General features: G+C 40.1%; 1 protein-coding gene across 2 annotated transcripts; it reads right to left on the minus strand.

Moving 5' to 3' along the window:
- Positions 1 to 1,117: 1,117 nt before the first annotated feature.
- On the minus strand, positions 1,118 to 14,092 carry LOC110197197 (mas-related G-protein coupled receptor member D-like). 2 transcript variants are annotated; one of them, XM_020970894.2, is made up of 4 exons: positions 13,957 to 14,089; positions 12,841 to 12,873; positions 11,852 to 11,910; positions 1,118 to 6,863 (listed from the first exon to the last, which is right to left on the minus strand). In XM_020970894.2, the coding sequence occupies exon 4, from the start codon at positions 6,841 to 6,843 to the stop codon at positions 5,869 to 5,871; it is 975 nt and encodes a 324-aa protein (XP_020826553.1). In that variant the 5' UTR covers positions 6,844 to 6,863; positions 11,852 to 11,910; positions 12,841 to 12,873; positions 13,957 to 14,089; the 3' UTR covers positions 1,118 to 5,868. The 2 variants fall into 2 exon arrangements, with proteins under 2 accessions (XP_020826553.1, XP_078005158.1); XM_078149032.1 differs by lacking the exon at positions 11,852 to 11,910 and having other exon boundaries at positions 13,957 to 14,092.
- Positions 14,093 to 14,537: the final 445 nt, after the last annotated feature.

Genomic DNA, 14,537 nt, shown 5'->3' on the forward strand with positions numbered 1-14,537 from the left:
CAAAGTGTGTGGTCAGAAGAACTTTGGCTCTTCTCACCTAATAGGCTAGCCAAGATACAGATATAAATGATAGAGAGATAGAGATACACAGATATGGATATGGACATTAACATAGACATAGACATGGACATGGATATGGACATGGACATGGACATGGACATAAATATAAATATAGATACAGTGTTACACCTTGCTGCTTATCCCTTTGTCTTTTGCCTCCCTAATCTCCCCAGGATGTGGATTTAGAGAAGAAAACGGTGAGCTTGTCTCCTGGTACTGACACTCTTGAAATGTTGGTCCATATGGATGAGGAAAGCCACATGTGCCCCCTCTTAACAAATTCTCTCCTGAGACCTTTATTAAAACCTCTTCTTTTGCAGGAAATAAAAATAAAAATAAAAATCCTTCTCCCCAGTCTGGATTCCACGATCACTTCTGGGGAGAAATACAAACTCCGAGGGTCTTTAAAAAATGTTTGCTCCTCAAAACTGGTCAGTCCAAGCCTCGTCAGAAGTACAGAGTTACACTCTATGTCACACCCCTGAAAATGGCTAGGACCTTCACTTGAAATGAAGAAAAGGCTATGACCAAACTTAATTCTTATTTGGATGGAATTTTTGTCTTCCTCCTCACCTGGAGAGATTGGTGCTAGAGCCACCTGAGGACTAATTTTTTTCTTTGGAAGTTCTGGAATGTTGATCTCAAAAAGTATTTTACATTTTATGATCTTTTCTATGTTCAAGATGCCCATGAAGTTTTCTAAAATTGTTTTGGAGCAGAGTGATGTTGGAAGGCTTGAAAGAGTATGCCAGTGTGGACCTCTCTCCCTCAGTAGAAATGCCTTGGATATACATTAATGTTAAATTCACTAAAATAGTTTTTATCAGCCTAAATATCAGAGTACATTATTATTAATAATGCATATATACATGTATATACACGCATCTATTATACATGCCACACATACGCGCACACACACACGCACACACACACACACACACACACACACACACACACACACATATATATATATATATACATATATATATATATACATATATATATATATATATAGCCCCCTCCTTTGGCACAAAATGGATATCAAATGAGACTCAGGTTGTCAGAGGCCAAACAGTATTTATCTTTATTTTAACATTTACTTCCAAAGTCATTGGGCCTAAATTTCAGAAAAAACAAACTTATTTGCCAACTAACCCAAGATGGCAGGGAAGATTGTCATATGGCTGCCCTGTTTCTGGGTCTATAACTTTAATGAATAAGGAAGCATCATTACCCTTCCATAGAAATGCAAAGCTGATGATAAGCAAATGATTACTGGGGCATTTGAGCCATTTACAAAGAGTTTTATATATACACACACAAACATACACACATATATACATGGATACATACACACACAAACATGTTTTCTCTGTCTAATCCAAATGTTTCCTAAGTAAAAACAAACATACATGCATACAATGAATTCATTGAATTAATGGTTAATAAAAAATTTGTGCATCTATTTTAATAACTGTGGTGGTAACATGTTTCTAGGAAAGAAAAAAGATTATTTTCTTTAACTCTTAGGGATCGAACAGTTTAACAGAAAAGTTAAGAAGAGATTTATGTAAGAAAGTACAAAAGAAGTTATTCATTAGTGGCTTCTTAGCCTCTAATGTGTAGGTTCTTTCTGAGAGGACAGGGTATGAGTGGAGCTTCCCAAAGAAGGCTGTTTGCCTTTGTATATCTCAGAGGCCATAAGACATGTTGGTCCCCTCTGGGCAAGAGTATGCCTTTTCTATCATTTCCCACCCCTTTTGACCAATTCAAAACAGCCCATTTTGGGAAGACCCACCCAAACCCTGTCCTTGTAGAAAAAAAAATACATACATGTGTAAAAAGTCAGAGAGAGAGAGAGAGAGACAGAGAGAGAAGGGGGGCAGGGTAGTACCACGACTGATTTTTTTTTTTAAGTTAGTGTAATACATATATAGGGTTGCATGCTAACAAGTATTTCTGTGTAGAAGGGATTCAATCTTTGGATGTGAAAATAATGTAGCAGTTGCCTTCTTTTGATCTTTCTCCTGACCTCTCCTCCTTCATGGCCCAATGTAAAGACTGACCTAGTTGATCATACCACTTGGGTGAGCTGGAAGTCACCAAGTCTCAACTGGTACCCACAGTCCTGCTGGTGGAATAAAAAATGACTGACCTTGCCATCACCCATGTCACTGAATCCTATGGCCCTCTGGGTCTGACAATCTACTTGTCACTAGCTCCCCTCAGAGGATTTCTAGTCAGTCCCCTGAGAAGTGGTCAATGGGACTCACCATCGGTCCTGCTGTTCCACTGTCAGAACTTGCAGCCCTTTCCATCTGCCCTGCAGCTGCTGACTTCTCTCATATGCTGTATCTGGCACAATGAGATCATGAGGTTTTGAGAGCAGGAACTATCCTGATTGTTTTTCTACTTGAATCCCCAGCCCCTGGCACAGTCTTGGTGAAAGGTGTTTAATAAATGCTTTTTAAAAACTCATTCACTCATTCATTCTTCATGTTTGAATCTTTCTTTCTGAATAGCTATTCCCTGAAGTGACTGTCTTAGAAAGAAGAAAGATGGCTCAACATTAAATATGTGGGGGGAAAAGTTTGGCATATTTATTTTCTCAAATATTTTAATATTTAGAGCAATTAGAAGAAATAAAGCATAGGAATAAACATTAGTAAGAATACGTACTTGTCATAGCTCTTAACAAAAGGAATGACTGTAAAATAAAGAGCTTTTGTCTGTAACACCTCTTCCTAAGAAAAGTTCCTAATGGCGTTCTCCCCTAGCCTTTCTCAGCGATGCCTCTTGGATCCCTGTTCAATAGTCAAGTCCTCTATAAATTAGTAAACTGAGGTGCTAAAACCTGCTACATCGAAAATGGGAGAGGCAGGGTTCTTTTCAGATGAACTAGAAAAAGCTATCGTGAGCAGCTGGGCAAAGCATAGAAAACATCATCAGGAAAAAAAAGGAAAAGTTTATTTTCCTTCTCTTGATGCACCTTTCAATCTCCTCTTATAACTTTGAATATGTGCTCTTTCAGATCTCCATACTTCCTTTCAGTTTTAAGTATAAAAGAATATCCAGAAATCTTCCAGGGAGATAGGCCTTGAAGTGTTCCAAGGAATGTGAGAGCAGAGACAGCAGACATGGGAGTGGAGATGACAGTGGAGATGAGAGTGAAGATGAGACTGGAGATGAGAGCAGAGAGAGAAGAAATGAGAGCAGAGAAGAGAGTGGAGATGAGAGCAGAGATGAGAGTGGAGATGAGAGCAGAGATGAGAGTGGAGATGAGAGCAGAGAGAGCAGAGATGAGAGCAGAGAAGAGAGTGGAGATGAGAGCAGAGAGAGCAGAGATGAGAGCGGAGATGACAGTGGAGATGAGATAGGAGATGAGAGTGGAGATGAGATCAGAGATGAGGATGGAGATGAGAATCGAGATGAGAGCAGAGAGAGCACAGATAAGAGTGGAGATGAGAGCAGAGATAGCAGAGGTGAAAGTGGAGATGAGAGCAGACCTTCCTCCATGTTCAGATTTTAGAGGTGAGCTCAGGCAGAAACTTCTCAGTTTGTTCTTGTGGTAAGACATGCAGAATTGGCTCGAGTTTTCCATGTGCTTATTTCTAGTCCTGTAACCTTGGGCAGCTCATTTACATTCTCTGAAGCTCCTATTTTAAACACCTTTACTAGCCATATGACTGAGCAAGTCTCTTCACTTTTCTGAGCTTCAGTGTCCTCATCTGTAATGCAGATAAACAAGAGCACCCACATCCTTGTTGTGACAATCAGGGAGATAAGAAAAGTAAGGAGCGTTACAAATTTTAAAGGGTTATATAAATCCTAGATATTTATATCAATGATTAGTATCAATTATTATTAATTATAAATATAATTAATAATAATCAACATAAACATGTAATATTAACTACAACCTTCTGTTGACAACCTATGCTTCTGTCCCATATTCTCCAGGGCTTGGGATATATACCCAGAGTTTTTTATTTTATTTTTAGTTTATGGAATAAAACAAGCATTTTCATAACATAGTACAATAAAAAGGTGATTGTACATGAAACCACAAATCTACTATGCACAATGTGCTCTTCCCTTCAAATACACAATAAAATCATCATGTTTTTTTCTTGTTTTTCTTCCCTCCCTCCTCTTGCCCTAGAGATGGCTACCATTGTACACAAATATATGTGTGTGTGTTTGTGTGTATATATACACACACATACATGTACATATATACACACATCTGTGTGTATAAAAGTATTCTATGCATACTTATATTTATCAGTTCTTTGTCCAGATGCAGATAACATCTTTCTTCATATGTCCTTTATAGTTAATTTGGGTATTTGTAATAGACAAAATACTTTATTTGCTCAAAGTCCTTCTTAAAACATTGCTTAAAACATTCTTTAAAAAATTGCTGTTACTGTGTACAATGTTCTCTTGGTTCTGGTCATTTAGTTCTTTTTTATTTCTTGCATGTCTTTCCATGTTTTCCTAAAATCAATTAAGCTCATCGTTTCTCATAGCACAGTAGTATTCCATCACAATCATATATCACAACTTGTTCAGCCATTCCCAAATGATGGACATTCCTACAATTTCTATTTCTTTGCCACCACAAAGAGAGCTGCTATAAATGTTTTAGAACATATACATTCTTTTCCTTTTTCCCTAATCATCTTGGGAAATAGATAAAGTAGTGGCATTGCTGGGTCAAAGGGTATAGATAGTTTTATAACTCTTTGGGTATAATTCCAGATTGCTCTCCAAAATGTTTGGATCAATTCATGATTCCACAAACAATAAATTAGTGTCCCAATTTTCCCACATCCCCTGCAACGTTTGTCACTTTCTCCTTCTATCATTTTAGCCAATCTAGTATATATAAAGTGATATCTCAAGGTTGTTTTAATCTGTATTTCTCTATTCAATAATGATTTAGAGCATTTTTGTTATGATTTTATATATATATACACACACACACACACACACACATATATATATATATATAATATTATTATTATAAATTTTTTCGATTGCTTCATTGGAAAACTGCCTGTTCATATCGTTTGACAATTTAGCAATTGAGGAATGACTTGTATTCTTATTTTCTGGATATTCTACCACCATCCAGTTCCTGCCCTCCTCTCCTCTCTGTCTCTCTCTCTATCTCATTGTCTATGACCCAATCTTCTTCCTGCCCTTCCTGTACTCAGTAGGTTAAACAAACTCAAGTATTTACTATTTATCACGGGTGATTCTGCATCCCCCATCCCCCTGTCTTTTCACCAGGCTTCTGCTGTTCCTGCAATTCACACCTTCCTCACTTCCACATGTCATACTATATCCCTGGTATTTCCGACTTTGCCCTGGCCACAACTTGCTCTTCAACTCCCCCTCTCAGATTTCCTAGTTTCCTTTGATTGATATTCAGCTAGGAGCCACCTTCTATATGAGACCTTTCCTGATCCCACCAGCTTCTAGTGTCTTTTCTTCCCAACATTCACAGTTATCTGCATTGCATCTGATTTATATCTACCTATACGTGTACATGTCTGTCTGCCTCAATAAAATACAAGCTTCTTGAAGGCAGGAGCTACTTCACTTTTTTTCCCTTGGCTCCCTAGCGTCAGCCTGGTGCTTGGCATATAGCAAGCAATCAATATGCTTTGATTGAATAAGGAAGAAAATTCTATTTCCTTTTGTGGTGAGGAAGAAGCTAAGGCCAGGGTGAAGCTGAAGAAAAGAACCCTCAAAAATAGGGCCGCTGCTGTCAGAGTCTTTACAGAATACCGCCCAGACTTATGCTGGTGTATCCAACGTTGTGTCTGTCCGGGAGGAAGCTGCTCTGTCCTCAGAGGGGTCACTGTCATCTCTCAGGGCTCTCTGGAGAACAATTCGGAGGGGCTCCTTCAGTCTCTGATGTCTGAGGCTCCCAATGAAGAAGTAAATGAAGGGGTTGGCACTGCTATTCACACAAGACAGCAGGTAGGAGATCTCATGAAAGATGTGGTTGTACATTGCTTTCCAATTGAAAACAGAGTGATTGATGCCATGAGGGACAGCACAGACAAGGAACACAAGGACAGTCAGCAGGATGAGGATGACCAGTTTTTTTGGTTTATATTTCTGGGCACTCCACAAGATTCTGATGAAGAGAATCAGACTGGACAGGGTCATTAACAGAAGCATTGAAAGCATCAGCGTTCCTGACAACTTACTCACTGTGTCACAGCCAGAAAGGGGTAGTTCTTCTACCTTTACAACACAGTAGTAAACCTTCGGTAGATTTAGTATAGGGGACAGGATCCAGAGCAAGCCACACACAACCATCGGCCCCTTCTTTGGGTGATGATTTCGATACCATATTGGAAAGAGAATAGACAGACAACGCTGAGTGCTGATTGATGCCAATAGGCCCAGACCTACTGTAAAAGTTACATGTAGACCCATATTTGTTAATAAATTGATGATATTTTTAAAGGATGGACGGTATATCAGATAATTGATTACCCAAATTACTTCCAAGAAGAGGTAGGTGAAATCACTTCCAGCTAAATTGAGGACATATAATGAGAAGGGAGTCCTTTTAATGTGAAAAGTGAGAAGCCAGAGAACAATTCCATTCCCCAGCATCCCACAAAGGCATATGAACAGAGTAAGGCATCTCACAAACTCATCAAAAGTAGCGTATGAGCCATTCTGTGAGGCACTGGGCCCAGAAGTCTTCTCAGAATAGTTCTGGGGCATTTCAGTGATGAGGTTGGATGACATCATGGACCTTATGCTTGTGACTCCTGTCAACAGAAATGAGAAGGAAATGCATTAGAAAATTCGTAGCTAGTTAGCACTGATTCTTCAGCTTTACATCCCAAGTAGGGAAGGACTAATATAGAGGCCTATTATAGATGATTTCACAAGCTTTTCTAATTCCTTGTTTCTTCTCACAAGCCCCCACCATCACTGTCAGCTATGGTACCCAGGATGGCACTGAAGGTGTGTTTGCTCTGATTGAGTGACCATCCAGAAATGACTCCATGGCCTGCATATCTTTCCCATCAATGGACTGGTGCTTCAAATTCCACCTTTAGAATTAAAAACAAATTTAAGATTGGGCTTCCCTATCTCACCCAGGTGGGAAGTGTTGGAGCTGCTCATAGGCCCAATCCCACTACCTATCAGCAAGAGAACTTTGACCTACTCAGTTTCTACCAATTCACCTCTCTTTAAGCAGCCTGTGCAGCCTCCACACCCCCATCCTTGAAGGTTTAGCATATCAATGATGCACATAGTGTGAACTCCTGGTGGGTTTTAGCCCTATTGCAGGTCAGAGCTCTTGAGCTCCAAAAATTTATGATCTTCAGCCTCTCTAGGAGATGGAATTATAGGAGTGTGAGCCCATGTCTAGTCACTAATCAACATGATAGCCAGCATTTCTATAATGTTGTAAAGTTTATGAAGTATAAACAAGAAAGATTTTTTTCTCTGTTTCTCCTGTGTTAAGCACAGTGCCTCGACCATAATAATAGAGGCACATTAAATCTTGGTCGGTTGGTTGATTGCTATGAACACCAAGGATCTATACACATCAGGGCTAGGTCTTGCCCTCACTGAAGCCATAATATGGTACTGATCTGGAGACATTCTAAAGACCATCAGTGACTAGACAGGGGCAAAACAGAAAGTAACCCTTGCGATCATCCCTGCCTAACTGGGACTAGGAGAGGAGCCTCCAAATCCAGCCCTGGAAGGGCAGGAAAGGAAGGAATATAAGCAGGGATGTTCCAAAGGAGCAAAGAAGATACAAAGGAAGACAGCCAGTTTGAGCTTTTAAAAGTGCAATCCATGAGACAGAAGAAGGCTGGAAATACAGAGGATATTCACTAAGAAAGAAGGAGTAATAGAATGAAAGCAAGGCTTGTTTCAATTACTAGTAAATTTGAATTGCAAAAAAAAATACGAAAATATTTTTTCAAGTTTTCAAATACGGAGTTACAGGAGCTAAGCCAAAAAATGCACTGTTCGTCATCAGGTGTGATGTTTTGAAAAGTTGAGAATTATTCAGTCAGTCTTATTTGACATGAACCACTTTCTGTCTCCAATCATTAGAAGGTTGATATGAAAGGAATTCCATTTGTTTTGCTCTTCCCCAGGGGGTACAAGTAGAGTACTGCAGAAATTATAGAGCAGTAAAATTAGGCTTGACGGAGGGCATGGTAGAAAGCAAATACAAAGACTTGTAAACTTATAGTCATCCAAATGAGAATGGTTTTCCTGGAGAAGGGATGGATCCCTTGTGTTGTAGTTTAGGTGTATTCTTCTCCCACTTCACAGCAGTCAAGGCTTCAACTACATCTTCTAATTTCTGAAGGATCTCCACTCTATTTTTCTCTGATTTTTTTTCTGTACTAACATCCCATTGTCTATAATCTGTACTTTGAATCTTCCACACCTGAAGCTTCAGTTTCCTAGCTAATTGTCACCTCTCTCCCATGCCTGTGATTACAGAGGTGGAAACCTATTAAAGCCACATGAAGAGGTACCCCTCCTATCAAATACCTGAGCTGACCTTATCCAGGACTTGGAGGTTAACTCAGGATTCCCAATATAGGAAAGTAGAAGTCCTGGGAAATTTTTCTTCCAATACCATCATGGACTTCTTCCTTCTGCTATGGCCACAAGAATATCACATCTAAAGCTCTCTGACTGGATCTTGAGCCTGCTGATTTATAGATTTCAGGTGGAGGTAAAAGGTTCCAAGGTCCCCTTCCTGTGTTACCTTTGTCACCTTTGATACTTCCTTAGTTATCTCCAGTTTAGTCGTGTATGAAAGTAGCAGTGGGGGTGAAAAATCATATCCCTAGTACAGCAGTGTTCTCTTCTAGGACACTGAGGTAGTGAATGGGACCTGGGGATCCCATTTGTGGGGGGAAAGAGCCTGATTCAATTTATAAACTAGAGCTGAGGACATGGATCAGTGCTAGAAAACTCCTTGAATAATAAAGAAATACAAGATTGGGTTAAGAAATTATGAGGATAAAATAACAGAGAAAATTTCACAATGATCATAAGTAGAATCTGAGAACATAAGAACAGATTGACCACAAGGACTCAAGAATGGAAGGAATGTTGGAAAGCTGAGAGAAGAGTTAGGGGATAAAATTAGAGAACTTGGGAAAAGAATAAATAGCTTAGAACAGAAGGCAAGAAAATGTACCTAAATGTGTTACCCCAAAAGATGAAAGAGAGACAATGCAACCCACCAATTCAATGAGACAATGGAAGAAATAGAAGTCAAAACAACAACTAGAGTATGTAGTTTATCTGCTATCAAAAAGGAAAATTCACCTAGAAAAGAAGATAGAGAACATTTAAGAATCCCAGTGTAGTCTGAAATTCATGATCAAACAAAAACGTTTGCACATTTTCAACAAATGTAAAAGATGAGAAAACCACATGACAAAGTAAAAATAGAATGCACATGTCACATCCCAAAGAACCTTCAAAATGAACACCCTCCAAAATGGCATGGATAAAATCTAGAGCTTCCAGGTCAGAGGAAAAATTACCGGCAATTAGGAAGAAGGTAAGCAAGTAGCTAGAACCACAGTCAGGCTCGTACAAGATTGTGCACTAATTATCAAAAATAAAGCTTAGAATCCAATATGTAAAAAAAAAAAAGAAAGAAAGAATCATCCTCCAAACTAAATATGCTTTGATGAGTGCAGGGAATAGACCTTTAACAAACACTTTATTTTTAATATCCATGTTGAGAAATGTAGATCGGTTAGAATCTTTGAAGTTTCATCCTGGAGAGAAGACAGCTCTAGAGAGGTAAACACATTTGAGCCACTTGAAGGGAGTAAATGATGATTAAGCGCTTGCATTAGAAGAGAGTGGGAAGACAGCTTTTCTCTTGTCTTCAAGGACTAAAGACAGAGATAAGAAAGACAAATGCAGGCCCTTGGTGTTCTTGTGTTCCTAGGAAATTTTCACTGGCTGTATATCCCCCATACCTAGAACTCTCTCACTCTTCATATCTGTTTCCTGGCTTCCCAGGCTCCCCTGGCTCCCTTCAAGTACCAGCTCAAATCCCACCTTCTGCACAAAGCCTTTGCTACCGTCTTTCCTCTGTTGATCATTTCTAGTTGCTCTTGCATGTCTATTTTTTGTATTTAGGCTTTTGCTATTAGACTCAATCCTTGAGAGCTGGGACAGCTTTTTGCCTTTCTCTGCATCTCCAGTACAAACAACAATGCCTAACATGCAGCAGGTTCTTAATGATTGCTTCTTGACTTAACTTGTTTCATCTGCTTTAAGAGAGTAAAGGAAAAGGAGTAATATACAAAAGGGAAATTGAGAGCATTCACTGAAAGCCCCCTTTTCTTTCCTGCTCTTCCATTCATATCACTCAGGTATCTTCCCTCACTGTCTCTTCCTCCTACCCTGCTGCATGTGATGAGGCAATCCTTCACTTTTTCAGGGTAAACCATCAGTATGGACCCTGGACTCCATTCCCTCTGATCTTCTCCAACAGATTACCCCCACTATCATTCTCTCTCTCTCTCTCTCTCTCTCTCTCTCTCTCACACACACACACACACACACACACACACACACACACACATTTCCAATTCATCTCTATCTGTGGGTGTCTCCCCTGCTCCCCACAAAGATGTTCATGTTCCTCTCATCCTTAAAAAAAAACCCCTGCAATTCCCCAATCCAGTCCATAAGCTTTTATCCCATAGCTTCCCCTGCCCCTCCCCAGAAAAACTTTCGAGAAAAAATGTGGACAGCAGGTGTCCCCCTTCCTTTTTCATTACTCATCTCTATTCTCTCTGCAAAGTCACTTCTGACCTCATCGTTTAGCTGAAATTGTTCTCCAAATCTTCAGATGATCTTGTAATTGTGAGATCTCAAGGCCTGTTCCTAATTCTCTTCCTTCCTGACCTCACTTCAGCCTTGAGCACTGTTGATAACCCTCCCCTCCTGAAGAGACTTTCAGGCCATCACTCTCTCTGGTTCTTCCCCTGTCTAGAGGACAGCTCTTTCTCAGTCTCCGTAGCTGGATCTTTCTCTAAGTCATGCCCAATAATCCTACCCTTCTCTTTTGCTTGCTCGCCCTGCCTTAAGTCTCCGTACATTCCAACCTATCTTCTACTCAGCCGTCAAAGTCATTTGCCTAAAGCGCGTAAGTTATCATGTCATCATCTACTCAAATAACCTCATCAGTTTGTGTTGTTGTTTAGTCGTTCTCACTCATGTCCTATTCTTTGCCACCTCTTCTGGGGTTTTCTTGGCAGAGATACGGGAGTGGTTTGCCATTTCCTTCTCCAACTCATTTTACAGATAAAGAAACTGAGGCAAAGGGGTTAAGTGACTTGCTAGAGTCACATAGCTATTAAGTATGAGACCGGATTTGAACTCAGGAAGATGAGCCTTCCTGATTACTGGGCCAGGGTGCTATCTAGTGTGCCACCTAGTCCTGTTATTGGGATTTAAATCCCAGCACAACCTGGACCCTTCCTACCTTTTCCATTTCCTTCCACTCTGATCCCCTCCAGCTACTCTGCGACCCAGTTACACTGGCCTGTATGCTGTTCCTCCTGACCCAACAGCTGTCACTCCTTCTTGGCATACTCCTCCTCTTCACCTCAGTTTCCATCTTTCTTCTGGACTAAGCTCAACTCTAACCTTCTGCAAGAGGCCTTTCCTACCCCCTCCAGCCCTCTTGTTCCTTCCTTTTGAGACCACTTTCTCAGTGGACTCAGTGTATAGTCACCTGCATAAGATCTTCCTCAGAATGCAAGCTGCTGCAGGGATCGGGCTTTGACTTTCTTCCTGGAAATCAAAGAATAGATCAACAGAAGTGAAAATGGAAGTAGGTAAAAAATGGTTCTTTGATAAAAATACCAATAAAGTAGATAAACCATTAACTACTTTAATTTTAAAAGAAAGGAAAACCAAATAACCAATAACAATGATGGAAATAACAAGAACTCAAGTCAAGGAGATAAGTGAATAGGCCAAAGGCCATTTTGCCCAGTTATATGTGAGGATTGTATAATGGATGGTGAGGGCAGCTACATAGTACAATGGATAGAACCCCACGCCTGGAGGCAGGAAGCTTCATCTCCCTGAGTTCAAACCTAGCTGCAGACACACTAGCTGTGTACCCTGGGCAAGTCACTTAACCCTCTTTCCCTCAGTTTCATTATCTGTAAAATGAACTGGAGAAGGAAATTGCAAACCACTCCAGTATCTCTGCCAAGAGAACCCCAAACAGGGTCACAAAGAGTTGGACATAACTGAAATGAATGAACAAGAACCATAAAAATAGTGGATACTGGATAGCTAGTAATACCTCCATTCAAATCTTACCTCTGACATATTTTCTTTCTCACCCTCAACAAATCACTACTTAGGCTAAAATGCTGACTTGAATTGGCAGAAATCCATTTCTCCAACCAAGGTGTTTTCTTTACCAATAAAAGCAGAAGTTCAGTCCCTAAATGCCAACATAATTGATCATCTAAATGAAATGATTTAATAGATAGAGGATCATACAATATTCAGATTATCAAAGTAAGAAATAGATAATGTTCTTGTTCTATCTCTGTTTCAACCTAATCTTTAGAAAAAGGAATGGGTAGAGAGGGAACAGGGATAGAGAGAACTCCAAGTGAATAATACCAAATATTCAAAGAAGAATTAATTCCAGTATTATATGGGTGTTATATATATCTTAAATAGAAAAATCAATAATCTTACCAAACTCCTATGAGATGAATATAAACTGGACACCTAAGACAGTGCACAAGAAAGGCAAAAAAGAGAAAGTTACTTCTGAGCATCTCTGATGAATATAATGTGAAAATATTGAATACAATTTTGATAAGGATATTTGCTCAACCCTTAGCCCAGTGTCTGGCACATAGTAAGTAATGCTTTCAAATGCTTATTTCTTTCCCTGCTTACTATCAAGGTGGATTTATAATCATAACACTGGAGCCAACAGAACCTACTAATAATATGTGGAGGGAAATAAAACCAAGTCAAAAGACTTAGCACTTAGAGTGTATGTGTATCTACTAACAAAAATAAATAAGTAGACATAAAACCCTTATCTGTAAAAGGAGATTAAGAGGAATAATTTAAGAATCCTTGGGTGGTCTGAAATCCGTGCCCAATCAAAACTGTTTGCACATTTTCGATGAAATGTAAGAGTTACAACAGACACAAGGCAAAGCAAAAACAGAAAGAATGTGTATGACTCATCCTAAAGATCACCCAAATTAAACACACTCCAAAATGGTGCACACCAAATCCTGAGCTTCCAAGTTACAAAGAAAAATCCTTGCCAACAACTGGGTAGAAAGCAAGCAAGTAGCTAGAGCCACAGACAGGCTCCTGCGAGATAAAACAGTAATTACTGAAAAGAAGGCTTGGAGTTCACTATGTCCAAAACATTATCATCAAAAGCCATGTATCCTCCAAAAGTAAATATAATTGGACTTTAGGGCAGTTGGAAATCTGGTCTCATCTTAGGTCTACCCCTAGGACCCCAGCCCTCAGCACCTACTCCAATAGAGACAAACACCTTCATTCATCTCTTTATCTTGATGATTTCAAATCCTAACAGCTGTTCAAATGTGAATGTAGACAGGGTCTAGGAAGTTCACAAGAGGAAGGAACACATTTAATTCTACTTCTAGCTTGATTATCAGCACCCCAAAAATGGCTATTGTAAGCTGGATACTCCACTCTCTGAGATTCCCTCAGCCTTTCCAGTGACTCATAAGATTGCTCCTCCAACAAATACTCTTGTCATCCTGTACGCTGACCCTGTGAACAGGAGCAGATTGCCTTAAGGAGAAGGAACCTCACCTGGAATGACAGACTTGGTGATGTTATTTTGCCCTCTGGCTCTGGAGGAACCTTCAGAAGCCTCTGGTTAAAAGTGAGACTGGAGCAAATACCATCAGGATGATGCAGAAGCACCGTGGCTTCCTGTCTAGATGTCACTGGCCAATCAGAGCCCGGGCACTTGGGAGTCTTCCTCAGAGGAGATTGCTTCAGCATTTCCCCATTACAACACTCATGTCCTTCTTCCTCTTTTATTTTATGAGCTGCCCTTTCCTTCCACGGGTGAATGTTCTCAGTTTCATGGACCACTTTGCATCAGTCTTTACTTCCCTCCCCACCCCCATGGCCGATAGACCAGCATTCCTCTCCTGGCACCCACCTGTTCTTCTCGTCTGACAACAAGGAATGGTATCTTCTGCCTCTGTGGGTCTTCCACCTCTTAGATACATACAACACAATGTTTGTCATCAGCTACCAGAAAGTTCCGGCGTGTCTATTCCATTTCCAAAGTCCCTCCCCACCCAGCCACCCCCGAGATGGAACTCTCCAGACAGCTTCGTGATTACGGATGGATGTATGACAGAAACAGAGACAGAGAGACA

Source organism: Phascolarctos cinereus, unplaced genomic scaffold (assembly GCF_003287225.1).
Source record: "Phascolarctos cinereus isolate Bilbo 61053 unplaced genomic scaffold, phaCin_HiC Scaffold_9;HRSCAF=440, whole genome shotgun sequence".
Taxonomy (NCBI): domain Eukaryota; kingdom Metazoa; phylum Chordata; class Mammalia; order Diprotodontia; family Phascolarctidae; genus Phascolarctos; species Phascolarctos cinereus.